The following is a 16,355-nucleotide window of genomic DNA, read 5'->3' as shown; positions in this document are numbered from 1 at the left end:
TTTCAACATTTAATGCAGATATCAATGAATGTGCTTTGGATCCCGATATATGTGCCAATGGAATTTGTGAAAATTTACGTGGTAGTTACCGTTGTAATTGCAACAGTGGCTACGAGCCAGATGCGTCTGGAAGAAACTGTATTGGTAAGTTGCTGTATTTATACGAGAACTTTTTGTATAGTTTCATTTCATGAATTATAAGAGAAATTGAAATACAAATAAGTGAATAAAACTGCAGATCTTACAGTTTCTCTTTCCTTCTTATAGAGAGAAATAAAGCTATTGGAATCCACCCAATTCTGTTACAAAATAACAAACTTTTTAGTGGCAGAACTTAGTATTTAAATCATTCTGTTCCCAAATGAATAGATATATACTCCATTATTGTCTTGTATTTCTGCATATATCTAAATCGTGCAGTTTTTTTTCCACTAAGAAAGGGACTTCAGAGTTAACAAGGCAGTAACTTAAGAAAATGAACTGTTACAGGTTTAGAAAACTTTGACTTACAAGGAAACAACTAGTTGCTACAACCTATCCAAACATAGGTGTTTCTTTATGTAATTTATAAGAGAAGATTTATAAAAACTCAGGTACCTAGTTCATCTATTCGAGAATTTGTGAAGAATTTAGATTTTCTCATAGAGCACTGAGTCCATTTTTATAAAGCGAATGCTGTCACTTCATCATTATACATAATAATGGTTACACCTAATCACTGATGACTTAAAACCAAGTTTTGATGATTATGATTAGGAAAAAAATATTTTTCAGCCCTTATGGCACTGAATTTCATTATTGAATATATTCATTTGATCTTGAGTTGAAGACATATGTACAGATAGATGTGTAAGTCTGTATTAAATATCATATGCTTATAATGGATTTTGACACTCATGAGGAAGGGCACCAGCCAAAGATTATTGAACATTTATAAAAACATGTAAACCTACTACCTGATATTCACCAGAAGAAAAGTTGCTTCCAGCATAACTGCTGAACACAGTTGAGCACAGGGGCACGCTACTGGAAACAGGGAGGTTCAGTGAGCATTTATACCCTAAACATGTTTCGTGGCACTACTTGACTCTTTAAAGTAAGAATATGCATAATTTTGATAAAAGTTAAAACTACATTTTAAAATTAAAATGAGGCCAGATTGTAGTTTTAGTTGGCTAGGGTTGCTGTAAAAAAAACAAAAAACAAAAAAACCTGCAAAGTTTGAGTTGCTTCAAGCAAGAGAAATTCATTGTCTCACAATTTGGGAAGCCAGAAATCCAAAATCAAGGTATTCAGAGAGAGGGCTATGCTCTCTCTAATGGCTCCAGGACAGGATCTTTCCTTTGCTCTTCTAGCTTCAGGTGTTTGCCTGCAATCTTGATGTTCCTTGGCCTGCAGTTGCATCACTCTGGTCACATGTACATCTTTTCCGTGTCTTTTCACTTCCTCTTCCTGCTCTGTTTCACATCATTTCCCCTTTTTTATGGACAGTGGCCATATTGGATTACATCCTACCCTAATGATCTCACTTTAGCTTAATTACTTCTATAACCTTCCTTTTCCCAAATAAGGTCACATACTGGCTTCAACCTAAGTTTTTTTGAGGAACACATTTTAACCCAAAGCATGGAATAGTAGGTAAATAATGTGTGATGCAGCAAGCTGACACAATCATGGGGAAGTGTGTGGAACTGCTTAAAATATAGCGTTACCAAGTCAGAATGGGAGCAAAAACATAACATCCAAACGAAAAAAGATCAGATAAGACACAAAAAATAATATTTATCGGTGCTGATAGAAGTACAGCAAATATTTTTCCAATATCTGTTTTCCAAATTTTTACAACAGTATACCTTGTATATCGTTTGGTAAGGTACAATTGTTATTCATGAGACTAAAAATATAACTGTAGGTTAAAGGAACTATGCTCCCCACCCTTCATTTTTTATTTCTTTCTGTTATTAACTACATTTGCAAAAATGAGCACAGACATGAAGTAAAACTCAGTGTGAGCTTCTTAAACCTGAGCATTACATAATATTTTCTAGGCTGTTGTAGACTTCTAACAGAATATACAAAATAGATCATTAATTCCCCATAAATAATGAATTGTGTCTGAAGTAAAAACCTAATGGAAAAAGAGTAGTAAGCACCTTTTGTTTAGTGCCATTTAACGCATTTTGATTAGAATTTTAATTTAAAAAAACTTTTTAAAATCATCTCTTGTTTTTATTATATATAAACAAGTATATAGGTGAGTGAGTAATCTTTAGATGTATTTCATTGGTGCTTTCAAATATATAGTGTGTGTGTGTGTGTTCATTCAGGGACTTAAGAACATTTTCAAAATAGGCACCAGTATAAGAATGTTCTTGTACAAGTAAAACCGAATATATTTTGCTTAGGATCAAGGAATGTACTGTGGGCACAAAGAGACTAAGTCTTTTTGGCGGGGTGGGTGCGGGACAGTGAGATAGGCAAAGGGGATTAAATGAAGTGTCCACTTGCAGTTGTAAAATAAATAAGTCTCAGGGATAAAAAGTACAGCACAGGGAATATGGTCAATAATATTGTAAAAAATTTGTAATTACTCTTACCATGGGAAGCATTGCATGATATATATAAATAATGAATCACTATATTGTAAACCTGAAACTAATATAATATTGCATGTCAACTGTACTTCACTTAAAAATATATTAACTTTTTAAAAGGAGAGATGAAATCAAGGAGGGGATGAGGAAAAATAAAAATAAAAATAAAACTTTATTGGTCATCGGATTGTTCATTTCAACATGTGTTTCTCCTGTCTTTGAATGGCGGTTTTCAGACATTGATGAGTGCTTGGTAAACAGACTGCTCTGTGACAATGGCCTGTGCAGAAACACGCCTGGAAGTTACAGTTGCACGTGCCCACCTGGGTATGTGTTCAGAACAGAGACAGAGACATGTGAAGGTAAGAGATGTCTTGCTTGCCTAGTTGTGAAGCGTAAGTACCTAGATGGCCATCGATGTTTGTCAAGTACATTGATGAAAAAAGATAGTGAACAGAGTATTGTTTGAATATTTTTAAAATTCAATGATCTCCTTCAGCCTCATCTATCAATTTTGAGAAATCACCTGTACTGGGGTGTCTGGCTGGCTCATTTGGTAGAGCATCTGACTCTTAATCTCAGGGTCATGAATTTCAGCCCCAGGGTTGGTATAGAGATTACTTAAGTAAATAAATATACCTTAAAAAAATAAAGAAGGAGCGCCTGGGTGGCTCAGTTGGATAAATGTCTGACTTCAGCTCAGGTCATGAGATCACAGTTCTGGGTTCCAGCCCCGCGTCGGGCTCTATGCTGACAGCTCAGTGCCTGGAGCCTGCTTTGAATTCTGTGTCTCCTTCTTTCTATGCCCCTCCCCCACTCACGCTCTGTCTCTTTCTCTCAAGAGTAAATAAAAGTAAAATAAAAAAAATAAAAAAAAAGAAGAAATAGTATGTACCTAACCCAGTTTATAAACCTATCAGTTTTGTTCCATTCAGGTAAAATATCAACAAACATTTTGAAATTTGGGTTGGGGGACTAGTGAAAGGAGCCAGTTTGTTTTACTTGCTGAAATTAAATGTCAGATTTTTTTTGTTTTCTTTTCCCCTTTTAAAAACTGTCATATACTAGCCTCGGGGAAACCTGGAAGGTAATGTCAGAGTCAGCCCTGAGGCACTTTCTCTATGGATTGATTGATACACCTCAGAGATTGGCCCAGAAAATATTTGGGGCCTGAGTAAAAATGGTCACCATAAATATATAGTCTAAGGAAATTGTGCTTGCCATTTGATGATTTAAAAGTTACCATTTAGGTTTATTGATAGTAAATCACTGGTTAAAAACTTCTTTCTTTTAACCACATTTTTGTATAGTGGATGCTGTGTGAATTACTTACATGACAAAGGGCCTCATTTTCAGTGAGATACCAGCTAAGCAAGCAGGGCATTCAATTATGATTTTGTTTCTTTATCTAAGTCCTGTGTATTTCTGAATAATCCGTTGTCTGACTCCTAGTCATTGTTCTTTTTAAGTCTTCCTGGGGAGTGTGGGGGCGGTGGGAGGGGGCATCTACACAAGTGTCCTCTGAAGGTCTCAAATCCAGAAACTGCTGCCAAAGTTACTTAAAAAAAGATTCCATCTCTAATTATTTTGAATAGACCTTTCCTTTTCTGTTGAAATAGTTCTTTTTTGGTGACTCCATAGCCAAGAAAAGAGCAGTAGTAATATGATGCAAAAAGATGTTACCATTCTCTCTTCTTATTGTTTCATTTCAAAGCATTCTTATGAACTGAAACAAGTTAGGGCTTGAACAAGATGCCAGAACACAAGTGACTCAGCTGAAGTCAATGAAATGCAATTACAAAGTGCAATTCTAAGTTTGGATTGAATTGGAGGGACCATTGAAAAATACCAATAAGCCTAAAGAAAACAACAACAACAACAAAACAATAAAAAAAAAAACCCTAAGTATAAAAGGCAGTTTCTCTAAACTCAGTCCTGATACCTGTCCCCCTACTACCCCCACCTCTTGCAGGAGCTCCTCAAAGAGCAACACTTCTTTCTTTCAGTCCTAGTTAAAGTACTTGAAGATTCATCTTCTCCATAGTTGAGCAGAAACGATAGAAAAGCTGTCTTTTTTTTTTTTTTAATGTTTATTTCTGAGAGAGACAGAGTGTGAGCAGAGGAGGGTCAGAGAGTGAGGGAGACGCTGAATCTGAAGAAGGCTCCAGGCTCTGAGCTGTTGGCAGAGAGGCTGACACGGGACTCGAACCCTTGAACCATGAGATCATGACCTGAACCGAAGTGGGATGCTTAGCTGACTGAGGCCCCCAGATGCTGCTGAAAAGCTGTCTTTTTTAAGTAGCTCAGGTGTCACCAATGTATTCAGCTAGAGTGTTTCCTATATTATCCTTCAGAATTGCTCTGAGAAACATACTCTGTAAAAAAAAAAATACTCTAGGGGCGCCTGGGTGGCGCAGTCGGTTAAGCGTCCGACTTCAGCCAGGTCACGATCTCGCGGTCCATGAGTTCGAGCCCCGCGTTGGGCTCTGGGCTGATGGCTCAGAGCCTGGAGCCTGTTTCCGATTCTGTGTCTCCCTCTCTCTCTGCCCCTCCCCCGTTCATGCTCTGTCTCTCTCTGTCCCAAAAATAAATAAACGTTGAAAAAAAAATTTTTAAAAATTAAAAAAAAAATACTCTAGCCATATTTCCTCTATAGGTTTTTTTTTTTTTTTGAGGCAGCAAGAAGGGATTTCAAGAGTTGTGGTGTTTTGTTTTTTTCTTTATTCCCAACTTTCTGCATTTCCTTCCCATTGTGCTTGATCAGTTTTATCTTTTGTGTTTGTGAGGATGAGCTTCTCTTAAGGGTCAGGAAACTCTGAAAGCATGTCAGCTTAGGATACCTTCTTGGTTTAACAGGGAAGCTGATGAACTAGTTTCCCTGCCCTGTCAAAATACCCTTTAGTCCTGTCTTGAGAGAGGCACATAATGGGGAACGAGGTGGATGGTGTCTTTGAATCAGTTTGGTCCCAGTTGTGTTTGTACACTGAATTGTCAGTGATTTTTATAGCATTTTCCCACCATTGTAACAAGTAAAATGGAAGTGAAGGGTACTAACGCATAAATAAAAGGCAGGGTCTCACCTGCCTGCAGGAACAATTGAAGAGTAGGAGCGAATGGTGTTTAAGCAAATGGTTGGATGATTATATAAATATGAGGGACATTGGGACCAAATCAGGCAACAGTGTTAGTTAGAATGAGTGCTCTTTACTTTTGTCCAAAGGATAATTGTTCTTGATAAATCTAAGCCTTTTCTTTAATATGAAAAATATTTCGTATCTGTCATTCATAAGAACGAAGCTCATGTTATGTAAATAGAAGAGAAATGATAGAGAAATATGTTGGCTCTAGCCTGATGGCATTTGTGGAAATAAAAGTGATTTATTGTGAGAAACCTAACCAAATAGCTTATTTCTCACTTTCTTCCCACTGTTAAGTCATTTGCATTTTATTAAGTGTTTAAAAAAAAAAAAAGATTTGAAGGCCGTGATTGTCTTTTTCCCTTGGGTCTTCTCATTTCTGCCATTGCATTCACACAGTAAATGTGTCTGCCTGAAGCATTTCTCTTTATTCTGTCCTTTCTAAACTAATTTCCAAAGACTAGGCTGGGAATTATTAGCAGATTCAGTGGAGACTCCAGCTTTCTCTGTATATATTTACTGTAGTCACTAATTTTGCTTGTCGTTCATGTTTTCAACAGGCTATTTTAAATATATAATAAATAGCAGTAATAATAAAGTTCCGCTGATAGTTCAGACTAAAGTTTCAAAAAATTTATTTTACTTTTTTTGTTTGAGCTCCACAAGTCTGTGAAAGTTAACATTTTTACAGCAAGCACTGTGGTTTAGATTGTGTTTCCAGTGACATAACTAGTTAAATGTAAACCAGATGTGCTTTGAAGTTTATTTCCAGGAATGTACAGTGAACTGTTTCAATTCCTGGTTCCATGACATTTGTAACATAAAAACATTGTATTTAAAGAAAAATTAAACCATTGATATTTGTAGCCGTCATTGTGTGTGTTTATAGTTTGGGAGTTCATAATTGCTTAATTTAGAATAGGGATTTCAAAATATATGATAATTGACATTTTGCTTTTTTTAGGAGCTTCTTACAAATGAAATTCATAGGTGAATTATATATAGTTTGTCCTCAGATTAGTTATCTGCTTTTTTTTGACTATCTGGTTCCCTCTTCACGTTGTGTTTTTACTAAAAGAATTGCAGTACTCTGGAATAGATGCTTTCATTTTAAATCTGTGCTATATTTACAAAACCCGCTCTTGCATTTTTGTTTTAAGAGGATTTCTTGATACAAAGTGATTAAAAACAAAAAAAGATGCATTCATATTTCCTCAATTTCTGCTTCAAGAATTAAATTAGTACTTAGGTACTTCCTTAGTAATTTTGAAGTAGCAAAGAGGGTATATACCTGTTTTCCACGTTGATTTTTAAATTTGTGTTTCAAGTCCATAGACTTGCAAGTCAACAGTGAGCCCTGTCTTTTCAGGAGCAATTTAATTTATATTTGACTTGGGCATTCAAGAGCAAGCATTGCAGTCGTTTAGTTATTTTTATGTTTTCCTCAACATAGTATTTTATATTTAATTCGAAGAGGTGTTGGGACGCCTGGGTGGCTCAGTCGGTTGGGCGTCCGACTTCGGCTCAGGTCATGATCTCACGGTCGTGAGTTCAAGCCCCGCATCGGGCTCTGTGCTGACAGCTCAGAGCCTGGAGCCTGTTTCGGATTCTGTGTCTCCCTCTCTCTCTGCACCTCCCCTGCTCATGCTCTGTCTCTCTCTGTCTCAAAAATAAATAAAAACATTAAAAAAAAAAAAAGAAAAAGGTGTTTAGGAAAAAAAAAAAGTACCAGTACCCTGGTGAGCTCAGAAATGCTTGTGGTCAACAACAACAAAAAATGCCTTGGGGTATGCTGACCTGTTTTACATAATTAACCAAGTACAAAAAAAAAAAAAATCTGTATCCTTTCTTTAAATTGAATGGTTGAGTTTATACTGGGAGTCAGTTTTGGGTATTGTTTCTAGTACTTGGACTGAAGCTTGTATTTGTTTGTAATTAACTCCCGTTAAACTAATTTTATTGGCTTGACAATTGCTTTAGTTACCACTTGAGAACATGGGTGTGCTTGTTTACTTATGACAGTCAGTAAGGATTGTGTGGATTATGCTATCTGAGTTGATGAACGATTCAAAGCAGATTAATGACAGCAAAGGTGTGTTTTAAGCAATTAAAAGTTCTCTTTTTTTATTTTACCAAAATCAGTTTTGTTTTGTTTTGGTTTTGATTTTTTTAAAGTCTATGCACCAAACGTGTAAATGTAAACAGGCTAAAGAGAGAGGCAGGTAGATGAAGACTGAAAGAGAATACTCTACTCAGTATTAAAGTTTCATCCCTGGTTTCCTGAGTTTTTTCCAGCAGTTTGGAATGAAAGGCAGCATTGTGATACATTGTCTCTAACACAGGCTTTTTTAATTCTTCTAAAACCTCCCAGAGCCACAAATGACAGAAACAGTCAACCTTTGTTTGTGCCCAGCATATTGTACCCAGGAATATGGTTGTTTTCCATCCATTCAGAATTGAGATTTCCCACAGGACAGTTCTGTCTTATTGTGGGGGAAATCAATCCCAATTTGTGCAAAGTGGTAGTGAAAGAGTGACAGGTAACGTACTAAATCCTTTCACAATACTGGGCTGATTCCTGTAGTCCTACTGAGCCCCTAGTCCTGTCTGCGTGTATCCATGCTATAAAATTCATGTCTCCGTTCCCCATTCACTTTATGCCTCCTAGATCCATATTAAAATTGCAACAGCCAAGTTTACCAGACATTCTGGCATAGCATGGCTTGTTGGAATAATATTTTCCAGAAACACATGGCAGTTCTAACAGAATCTTTTCCTCCTGGATTGTAGATATAAATGAATGTGAAAGCAACCCATGTGTCAATGGGGCCTGCAGGAACAACCTTGGATCTTTCAATTGTGAATGTTCTCCTGGCAGCAAACTCAGCTCAACAGGATTGATCTGTATTGGTAAGATTCATACACAGGGCTGGTGTTTCAGCTTCACTGCCAACATAAGTAGAGACCGCAGGCTTTACTGTGGATGAAAACGGAACATGATTACAGGAAGCTAGTAATTAGGAGTTTCTTGAGTTGTTTGCTCTGGTTATCAGGATCGGAGTAAAACATGATAGCCTAAGCGGGCGGGAAGCGGGCGGGCTTCTGAATTTTGTTAGCTTCTAAGAAGTGTTCCTGTCACAGGAGTAGATACATTATGCTGTAGATCATGAGCATTTGCATACCACACACAGATTTATGTTTGCTACCCTAGAATGCCTTAGGAACCGAGGCAATCAAATCCCTGCTGCATACTTTTTATAACACGATTCAGAACAATAATGTGATAGAATTTGGTCTCAGTTAATAGGACAAGAATTGGAGGCCTTGAAACAAATAGAGGGAAGTTATTATTTTTTCATTTCCCCCATCAATCGTAAATGTATAGGCCCAAAGAAGGAAAGATAACGTTTCCCGCTGTTGGAAATTTAAGGAGAAAGATGCTGAAACTTCCAAACTGGTATCTTTTTATAGGTCTCAGAACATTTAAGGTCAGTTTGTGATAATGATGGTAGGATATACTTAAAACAAGATAGTCTGATCTGTTATTGCAAGAAGCAATTCAGCACATGTAATAGGGAAAACTGTCTCACTGTCTGTGGCCCCGTCGGCCAGACATAGGACAGTTCGCAGGGTTACCTAGTGTTCACTTTTAAAGTAAACTAAATATATATATTTCCAGATCGGAAGGTATTTTAGTTTTACACAGTGCCAAGTAATTTGTCAGTTTTTGTTATCTAGCCAGCATGAATTTTCAGTTGAATGTTTGTGAAAGACAATAGTATTTTCAGTACTATGTCTGATGCTTATACCAGTGAGCTGGATGTTAGAATACCTGTTTGTTACATGAAGAAAAAAGACCTACTCCAAAATTATCAATGAAAACCTTCCCTTTGGAAACGCCAGCTCTTCAGCTCCCCGTGAGGTACAGCTGGTGAAATTTGAGCCTTGCTCGCTTTCCATATTAGGAAACAGACTGCCATCTGCCTGGGGCACTACTTTTTTTCTTATAGAATTCCTTTGGGGGAGGGGTGGAGTCGGATCCCGGAAAGGCAGAAATATTTTTGCTAGGCCACAGTTGCCAGCTGAAATGGAGTCATTTTATTGTGCAAAGGAAATGAAGTCTGCATTAATTAATGTCAATTAATTGTCAGTTAATGTGAATTAATTAATGTCGCAGAAAACTAAACCTGTATGCCACTTGGGCATCAAAAGTACCTTAGTTTTTGCTTCATCGTAAAGACTTCTCTTATTTTGGCCTTTTTCCTTTCTATTTATTAATGAAAAAGGAACAAAGACTTTTTACTCCCGAGTCATTATTTGGACACTAAACACCACCATATTTTTCTCAGCTGGTGTGTTGGGAGTTTTTACGGGACGTGATCAAACTTGACTATCCCAGCCTAGAGCTGCTCGCAAAGAAATTTACTTAATATTTTAAAATTTTAGATATAATTTTATGGTTTTTTTCATTGAAAACAGAATTCTAGCTTTAAAATGGAAATAGGTTGTAAAACATACATAGAAAAAAATAGGAAAATTTGTAATAGGACTGACAGTGTCTCTAATCAGTGTTCAGTCTGCAAACCGCTTTTTCATTACAGCCAAATGTCTCTATTTAGAACTGAATAAAAATTCCCTGATATGATTACTAATTTAAAATTAAGTTAGAGCATATAGAAACTGGTGAGATACTTAGAATGTTGAGAGATTTAGAGTATATTCTGCAGACTCCCTAAGTGTAAGTTAATCATAAACTGTTCCGTAAACTGCTTGAAAAGACCATTCGTTGTATTCTGGTTGAAAATGATTCAGTGTAATAGAACAATACATTTGATTAATCTTTCCTGGATGACACTGCTCAGCCATGGGATGACTCCTTGTGATCCAGACCAATTTCTCTCATCGTTGGCTTATGTCTGTGTGCTGTCCTCAGTGACATGGACCTGACAATGACAAGAGCAGTGGTCTCCCTGGTAACAAGCGATCCTTGCTTCTTTCTTACCTTTACTTGTTAGCAGTGCTCTTCTCAAGAAGTTTTCGATTTTTGGCCTTCTCTTCTCCTTTCACTTTTCTGACCCCTTTTTCTCAGTTCCCTGTGTCTTCTGTGTCCTCCTGGCCTCCAGCTTAAAGTGTCACCCTGGTCAGTCCTTGGACCTCCTGGCTTCTCTGTCTACACTCACACTTAAATGGCTTCTACACTGACCCTCACATGTTCGTCTCCTTCCTCAACCTCCCCACTAATTCCAGACTTATATTTCCAACTGTCTGCACGCTGTCTCCATTTGGATGTCCAATAGATGCTTCAAACTTAACATGGCCAAAACGGAATTGCTGTCTTTTGGCTTGGACCTGTGTCTCCCAGAATGACTTCTGTCTCGGCAAATGGCAGTTCCATTTTGCCAATCAGCAGCCCGCAAAACCTTGGAGTCATCTTTATGCCTTTCTTTGAAACACCCATTGAATCCATCAGCAAATCCTGTTGATTATATTTGACATTTATCCATATTCCATATTATCCATATTCCATTTATCCATATTCCTTTTCTCAGCACTACCTACCACCAGCAACCCACCCATCCAAGCCCATATTATTTCTCTTCTTGATTACTACTGTAGCCTCTATCTTATCTTTGTCTTCTCATTGTCTGCTACCCTACCGTCTTTCCTTAGAGTTGACATTGTAGGTCAGGTCTTCCCTCACGACCTTTGTTAATATAACAGTCTTTTTCCAACGTACACCCTCAAGACTGCTTATCCTGCTTTATTTTTTTCAGAGTTCTCACCAGCCCCTACCCACACAACTACATAACTACATCTGATGTGTGTTTGTGTGTATGTCTATACACACACACAAAAACAATCAGAGCAAGAGAGCTGCATCTGTATGTATGGATATGTGTATCAGTGGATTTTGTGACTTTTGAGTGCTGATACCATGCCAGCCAAAAGAAACATGGTGTTACAAAGTGAAGGCTCTGAAATCAGACTGTGTGCGGCTTTGAGTTGTGATGTGGACACTGTACCACCCGGGTGACCTTGTGGTAAACTAGCTGACCTCTGCGGGCCTCAGTTTTCTCCTCTGCAAATTGTAGCTACCTTAGAGGCTATTTTCACGTGTAAATAAATGAAGATGGGAAAAGCCCTATAAAAAGCCATTCATTTGAGACCTGATACAGTCTGATGAGAAAGTCTTTTTTCATTTGCACACAGTTTTCCACCCAAACTGAATCTTGCACCAAAGAAAGGCTCCCCATCCCTTTTCGTGTTACTTACTTTGTTTTCACTTCTCGCCCTGAGGCCTTGGGCAACAGGGCACTTACTCCTACCTTGCTTGCGTTCAGTCAGGACTCAGAAACCACAGTGGCTTCTGAACCTGCAATTTTACTGTAATTCTCTTTCACTGTTTCCCATTATGCTTTATTTTTATTGTTGTATTTAGCAGTAAAGCTTTACCCGCATTATTAAATGAATTTTAAGGTACATACCATGGAAATATACTTTTTTCTTTATTGTTCTCCGAGCATGTGTGCCTCAGTAGGCTGTTAAGTTTCTGTCAGACTGTAGTACTCACCTAAGGAGTTTGTCAACTCCTCAGGCTCCTAGGCCGCACACCTGCAGACTTGTGAATCCACATTTGAACAAGAGCCTTGGCAGTGTCACGCACCCTGAACTGAGAGCCGCAGTGCTGTAAGGAAGGCTTCGTGTAGGATTTATTTTACCCAACTCCTATTTGCCCCGTCAACTTTGCTGGATTCCTTGTCACCATTACAAAATAAGCTATTCAGCAGTCACGTAAGGAAGATCCTCAGTTACATGTGATATGGAGACAGACTAAAAAGTAAGAGTAGTTACCGCTAGATGGTTGGGTACACGTCCTTTTTATATGGTCCCTTCTCTTTCTTCAGATAGTTGGCCATCAGCATGCATTCTTCTTTGAAGGAGAGTTAAAGCTACATATATGGTATGTCTAGGCAAATGCCTGAAAGAAAAATCCATCAGGTATTAGCCCTGATGAGTCTTAGTGGTAGTGTCCTGGGTGATGTTTCTTTTCTTCTTTATCTTGTAATTTTTTAATAAATTATTCATCGGGGCGCCTGGGTGGCGCAGTCGGTTAAGCGTCCGACTTCAGCCAGGTCACGATCTTGCGGTCCGTGAGTTCGAGCCCCGCGTCGGGCTCTGGGCTGATGGCTCAGAGCCTGGAGCCTGTTTCCGATTCTGTGTCTCCCTCTCTCTCTGCCCCTTCCCCGTTCACGCTCTGTCTCTCTCTGTCCCAAAAATAAATAAACGTTGAAAAAAAAATTTTTTTTTAAAAAATAAATTATTCATCAAATCATTATCTTCAGTTAGAGAAATACTGGTGTCTCTGATCTAGAACGTAAATTGTGTGTGGTTTGTTTGGTGGGGGATTACAAGAGAAGGAAATCATTTAAGGAATTTTATTTGGTAAAATCTTAAATATCAGAGCATTTATCATAAGAGATAAATCTTGTGAGTGTTTTTCACACAAGTAATGATCTTAGCGTGGTAATGCACTGTGTTTGTAAATACCAGCATAAAATCTTAGACAACAGTGGCCGCTTGTGGAGTATCACTAGATTTCATTATAAAAATTATCATACCTTATGAGATGTACATGGTATAATACTGGGCTTACGTGTAATATGGTATATTTAAAATACATGTACACATAAATAGGTTCGAAACATACGCAGTGAAACGTTTTTAAAATAATGCTCTTGTTAAATACTGTAAAAATTGCCTATGTCGTTTATAACTGCATTGCATTGTCTTCAGAGATGAGAGCTCCCCATTCCTTCCTGTTCCTTTTCAGACAGCCTGAAAGGGACGTGTTGGCTCAACATCCAAGACAACCGCTGTGAGGTGAACATTAATGGAGCCACTCTGAAATCCGAATGCTGTGCCACGCTCGGAGCTGCCTGGGGCAGCCCCTGTGAACGGTGTGAACTAGGTAGGGGGCCGTCCAGGGCTCCTTCTGGGCTTGTCACAGGAGCTTCTCCTTCACATAGCCAGACACCTGTCTCACTATGTATTTCCATAGTGAGGAAGACCATAGGATCACGACCCTTTTCTGTTAAATCTTTTCTGTTGAAATTCATTCACTTGTTGAAACAGGTACTTGGTTTATCCCTTGACTGTAAGCAGACCTTCTGAGCACCCTCGACAAGGAAGGGAACTAGCTGGAATCTAGCTGCTCAGTGACTGTCAGTATCCTTCAGGATCTGTGTCTGCATGTGCCCAAGTAGAAGATGGCGTCTCTTTGCCTTATATCTTTTTACTTGTCTATTTGTAATTTAGCTGAGGATGTAAAAGCAAGACTGAACTGTAGGAAAACTGTCAGAATCTCAGTGTGGCTCAGCACTGATGGGAATTACCACCGTATGTCACGCGCGCTACTGAATTGATCAGAGGGCATCTGGAGCCTTGGCCTCTAAAACCCCAGCTTCTGGTTTTTAGTCAGTTCAACTTAGATTCCGTTATACTGTTTCGTGAACTTAAAACACTTATGTTTCCTTTTGTAATGAGGTTCTGTTGTTCTCACAGATACAGCTTGCCCAAGAGGCTTTGCCAGGATTAAAGGCGTTTCTTGTGAAGGTGAGTGTATACTTGGACGATACTGTAAGTGTTTAGAGCAGTATATCACGTTGACGTTCACTTCAGAGATTTATCATTCTTAAAAACCTCAGTACAATAAAAACAATGAATCAACAAATGCTTTGTAATAATACTCTTGGAAAACAGCTTAGAGTTCCCCCATTTCTCCTCTTTTATGCTGGTGGGTAAATTTTCATGGGGACACCGTTAGGTGTCAAGGCACAAAACAGCTGGGAAGGGAGTGTGTCTGGGCTGTTTTATGGATGGGCAAGGCCGTGGTCATTTTCACAGCTGGTGCCTAGGAAACCCAGTGGTTGCACTGTGAAATATTTCTGTTCAGGCCAAGTAATAATCCACATTGTGTTGCAGATTGAATCTGCTATATGGGAAGACTACACCTGCTTTTTCTATTTCTAACATCTTTTATCCCTCTGCTTGCTTCATTTCCCTGCAGACGTTAACGAGTGTGAGGTATTTCCTGGCGTTTGTCCAAATGGACGCTGCGTCAATAGCAAAGGATCTTTTCATTGTGAGTGCCCTGAAGGCCTTACGTTGGATGGAACTGGCCGTGTGTGTCTGGGTAAGACTCACATCCTCATGGATTTGATGCATGAAACCAGCAATGAATTTTTCTTATTTCTTGGGCATTGACCGATTCAAAACCATTGAGTCTATAGCTGGAAACAGGACTTAAGTGGGATATTTGGAAGGAAAATCACTAGACGTTATTTTTAAAGTGACTGTTTAAGTGACATGGTTCCTGTGTAATACAGAAAGTTGGAACTGCTCAACAGTTATCTCAAAAGTCAGTTTCTTTAATCAGGTATTTCGGGCAGGGTCAGTCTTTCACATTGGCCAGTGGAGTAAGAAAACTATCTATATTTTCAACATAAAAGAAAAATTGGAGACTAGTGTTTGGAGTCAATGTTTATCAGGTCATTGAAGTTACACTCTTAGAGAAGACAGTGAGGAAGTCCTGGGTAAGGTTATTGTTTCTTTTTTAAGGGGCGCCTGGGTGGCGCAGTCGGTTAAGCATCCGACTTCAGCCAGGTCACGATCTCGCGGTCCGTGAGTTCGAGCCCCGCATCAGGCTCTGGGCTGATGGCTCAGAGCCTGGAGCCTGTTTCCGATTCTGTGTCTCCCTCTCTCTCTGCCCCTCCCCCGTTCATGCTCTGTCTCTCTCTGTCCCAAAAATAAAAAAAATAAAAAAATAAATAAAAAAAATAAAAATAAAAACATTGCCAGATAGGGCACCTGGGTGGTACAGTTGGTTGGGCAACTGACCCTTGATCTTGGCTCAGCTCATAATCTTACGGTTTGTGAGTTCCTCCCACGACGGGCTCTGCAGGGACTCTCGGAGCATGCTTGGGATTCTCTCTTCCTGTCTCTCTGCCGCTCCCCCACTTATGCTCGCTCGCTCTCTCTCTCTCTCTCTCTCTCAAAATAAATAAACTTAATCAAAAAAAATTGCCTGATCCTAGTCCTTCCTTTACCACCTGAGAGTTTAAATTTTCCTAATGCTTTATTTTCTAAAAATCTAAAATGAGGGAGCTCTTTCTTTCAACATCATTAGTACAGAAATACGTAATTGACGTTATCATTATCAGTGTCATTTTGCCTGAATCAGAGTTTGATTAATGAAAAAGAAACTTTTCTTAACCCTGTATTGTATCTAAGCAGTTTTTTATTTAATTATGGGATTTCCCAACATGCTATAGAACAGTAAGTTTTTATTTTCTAAAATAACTTTTTATTCATAGGCTTATAGGTTTATATAAGCTTATATAGGTTTATAGGTTTTTATTTATAGGTTTATATTTGTAATTTAAGCTTGTACACAACGCATGAGCATTGATAGATATCTTTAAGGTATTTATTTTTATTTATTTTATTTTTTAAATTTTATTTTAGAGAACAAGCAAGTGGGGGAGGGCAAAGGGGGGGGAAAGAGAGAGAGAGAAAGGAATAGAGAATCTTAAGCAGGTCCACACTTAGTGCGGAACCAGCGTGG

At 38.5% G+C, this 16,355-nt stretch overlaps 1 protein-coding gene across 1 annotated transcript in view; it reads left to right on the top strand.

Moving 5' to 3' along the window:
- Positions 1 to 16,355, top strand: part of FBN2 (fibrillin 2) — a 259,016-nt gene that overhangs the window by 160,945 nt on the left and 81,716 nt on the right. The window contains exons 18-23 of the mRNA XM_003980732.5: positions 19 to 144; positions 2,831 to 2,956; positions 8,522 to 8,641; positions 13,563 to 13,700; positions 14,294 to 14,344; positions 14,799 to 14,924. Of these exons, the coding sequence (XP_003980781.2) occupies positions 19 to 144; positions 2,831 to 2,956; positions 8,522 to 8,641; positions 13,563 to 13,700; positions 14,294 to 14,344; positions 14,799 to 14,924 (687 nt within the window). The remainder of the gene's footprint in view (positions 1 to 18; positions 145 to 2,830; positions 2,957 to 8,521; positions 8,642 to 13,562; positions 13,701 to 14,293; positions 14,345 to 14,798; positions 14,925 to 16,355) is intronic.

This window comes from Felis catus, chromosome A1 (genome assembly GCF_018350175.1).
Source record: "Felis catus isolate Fca126 chromosome A1, F.catus_Fca126_mat1.0, whole genome shotgun sequence".
Lineage (NCBI taxonomy): Eukaryota > Metazoa > Chordata > Mammalia > Carnivora > Felidae > Felis > Felis catus.
Note: the sequence above shows the minus strand (reverse complement) of the source record. Positions and strands in the feature narration are given on the sequence as shown.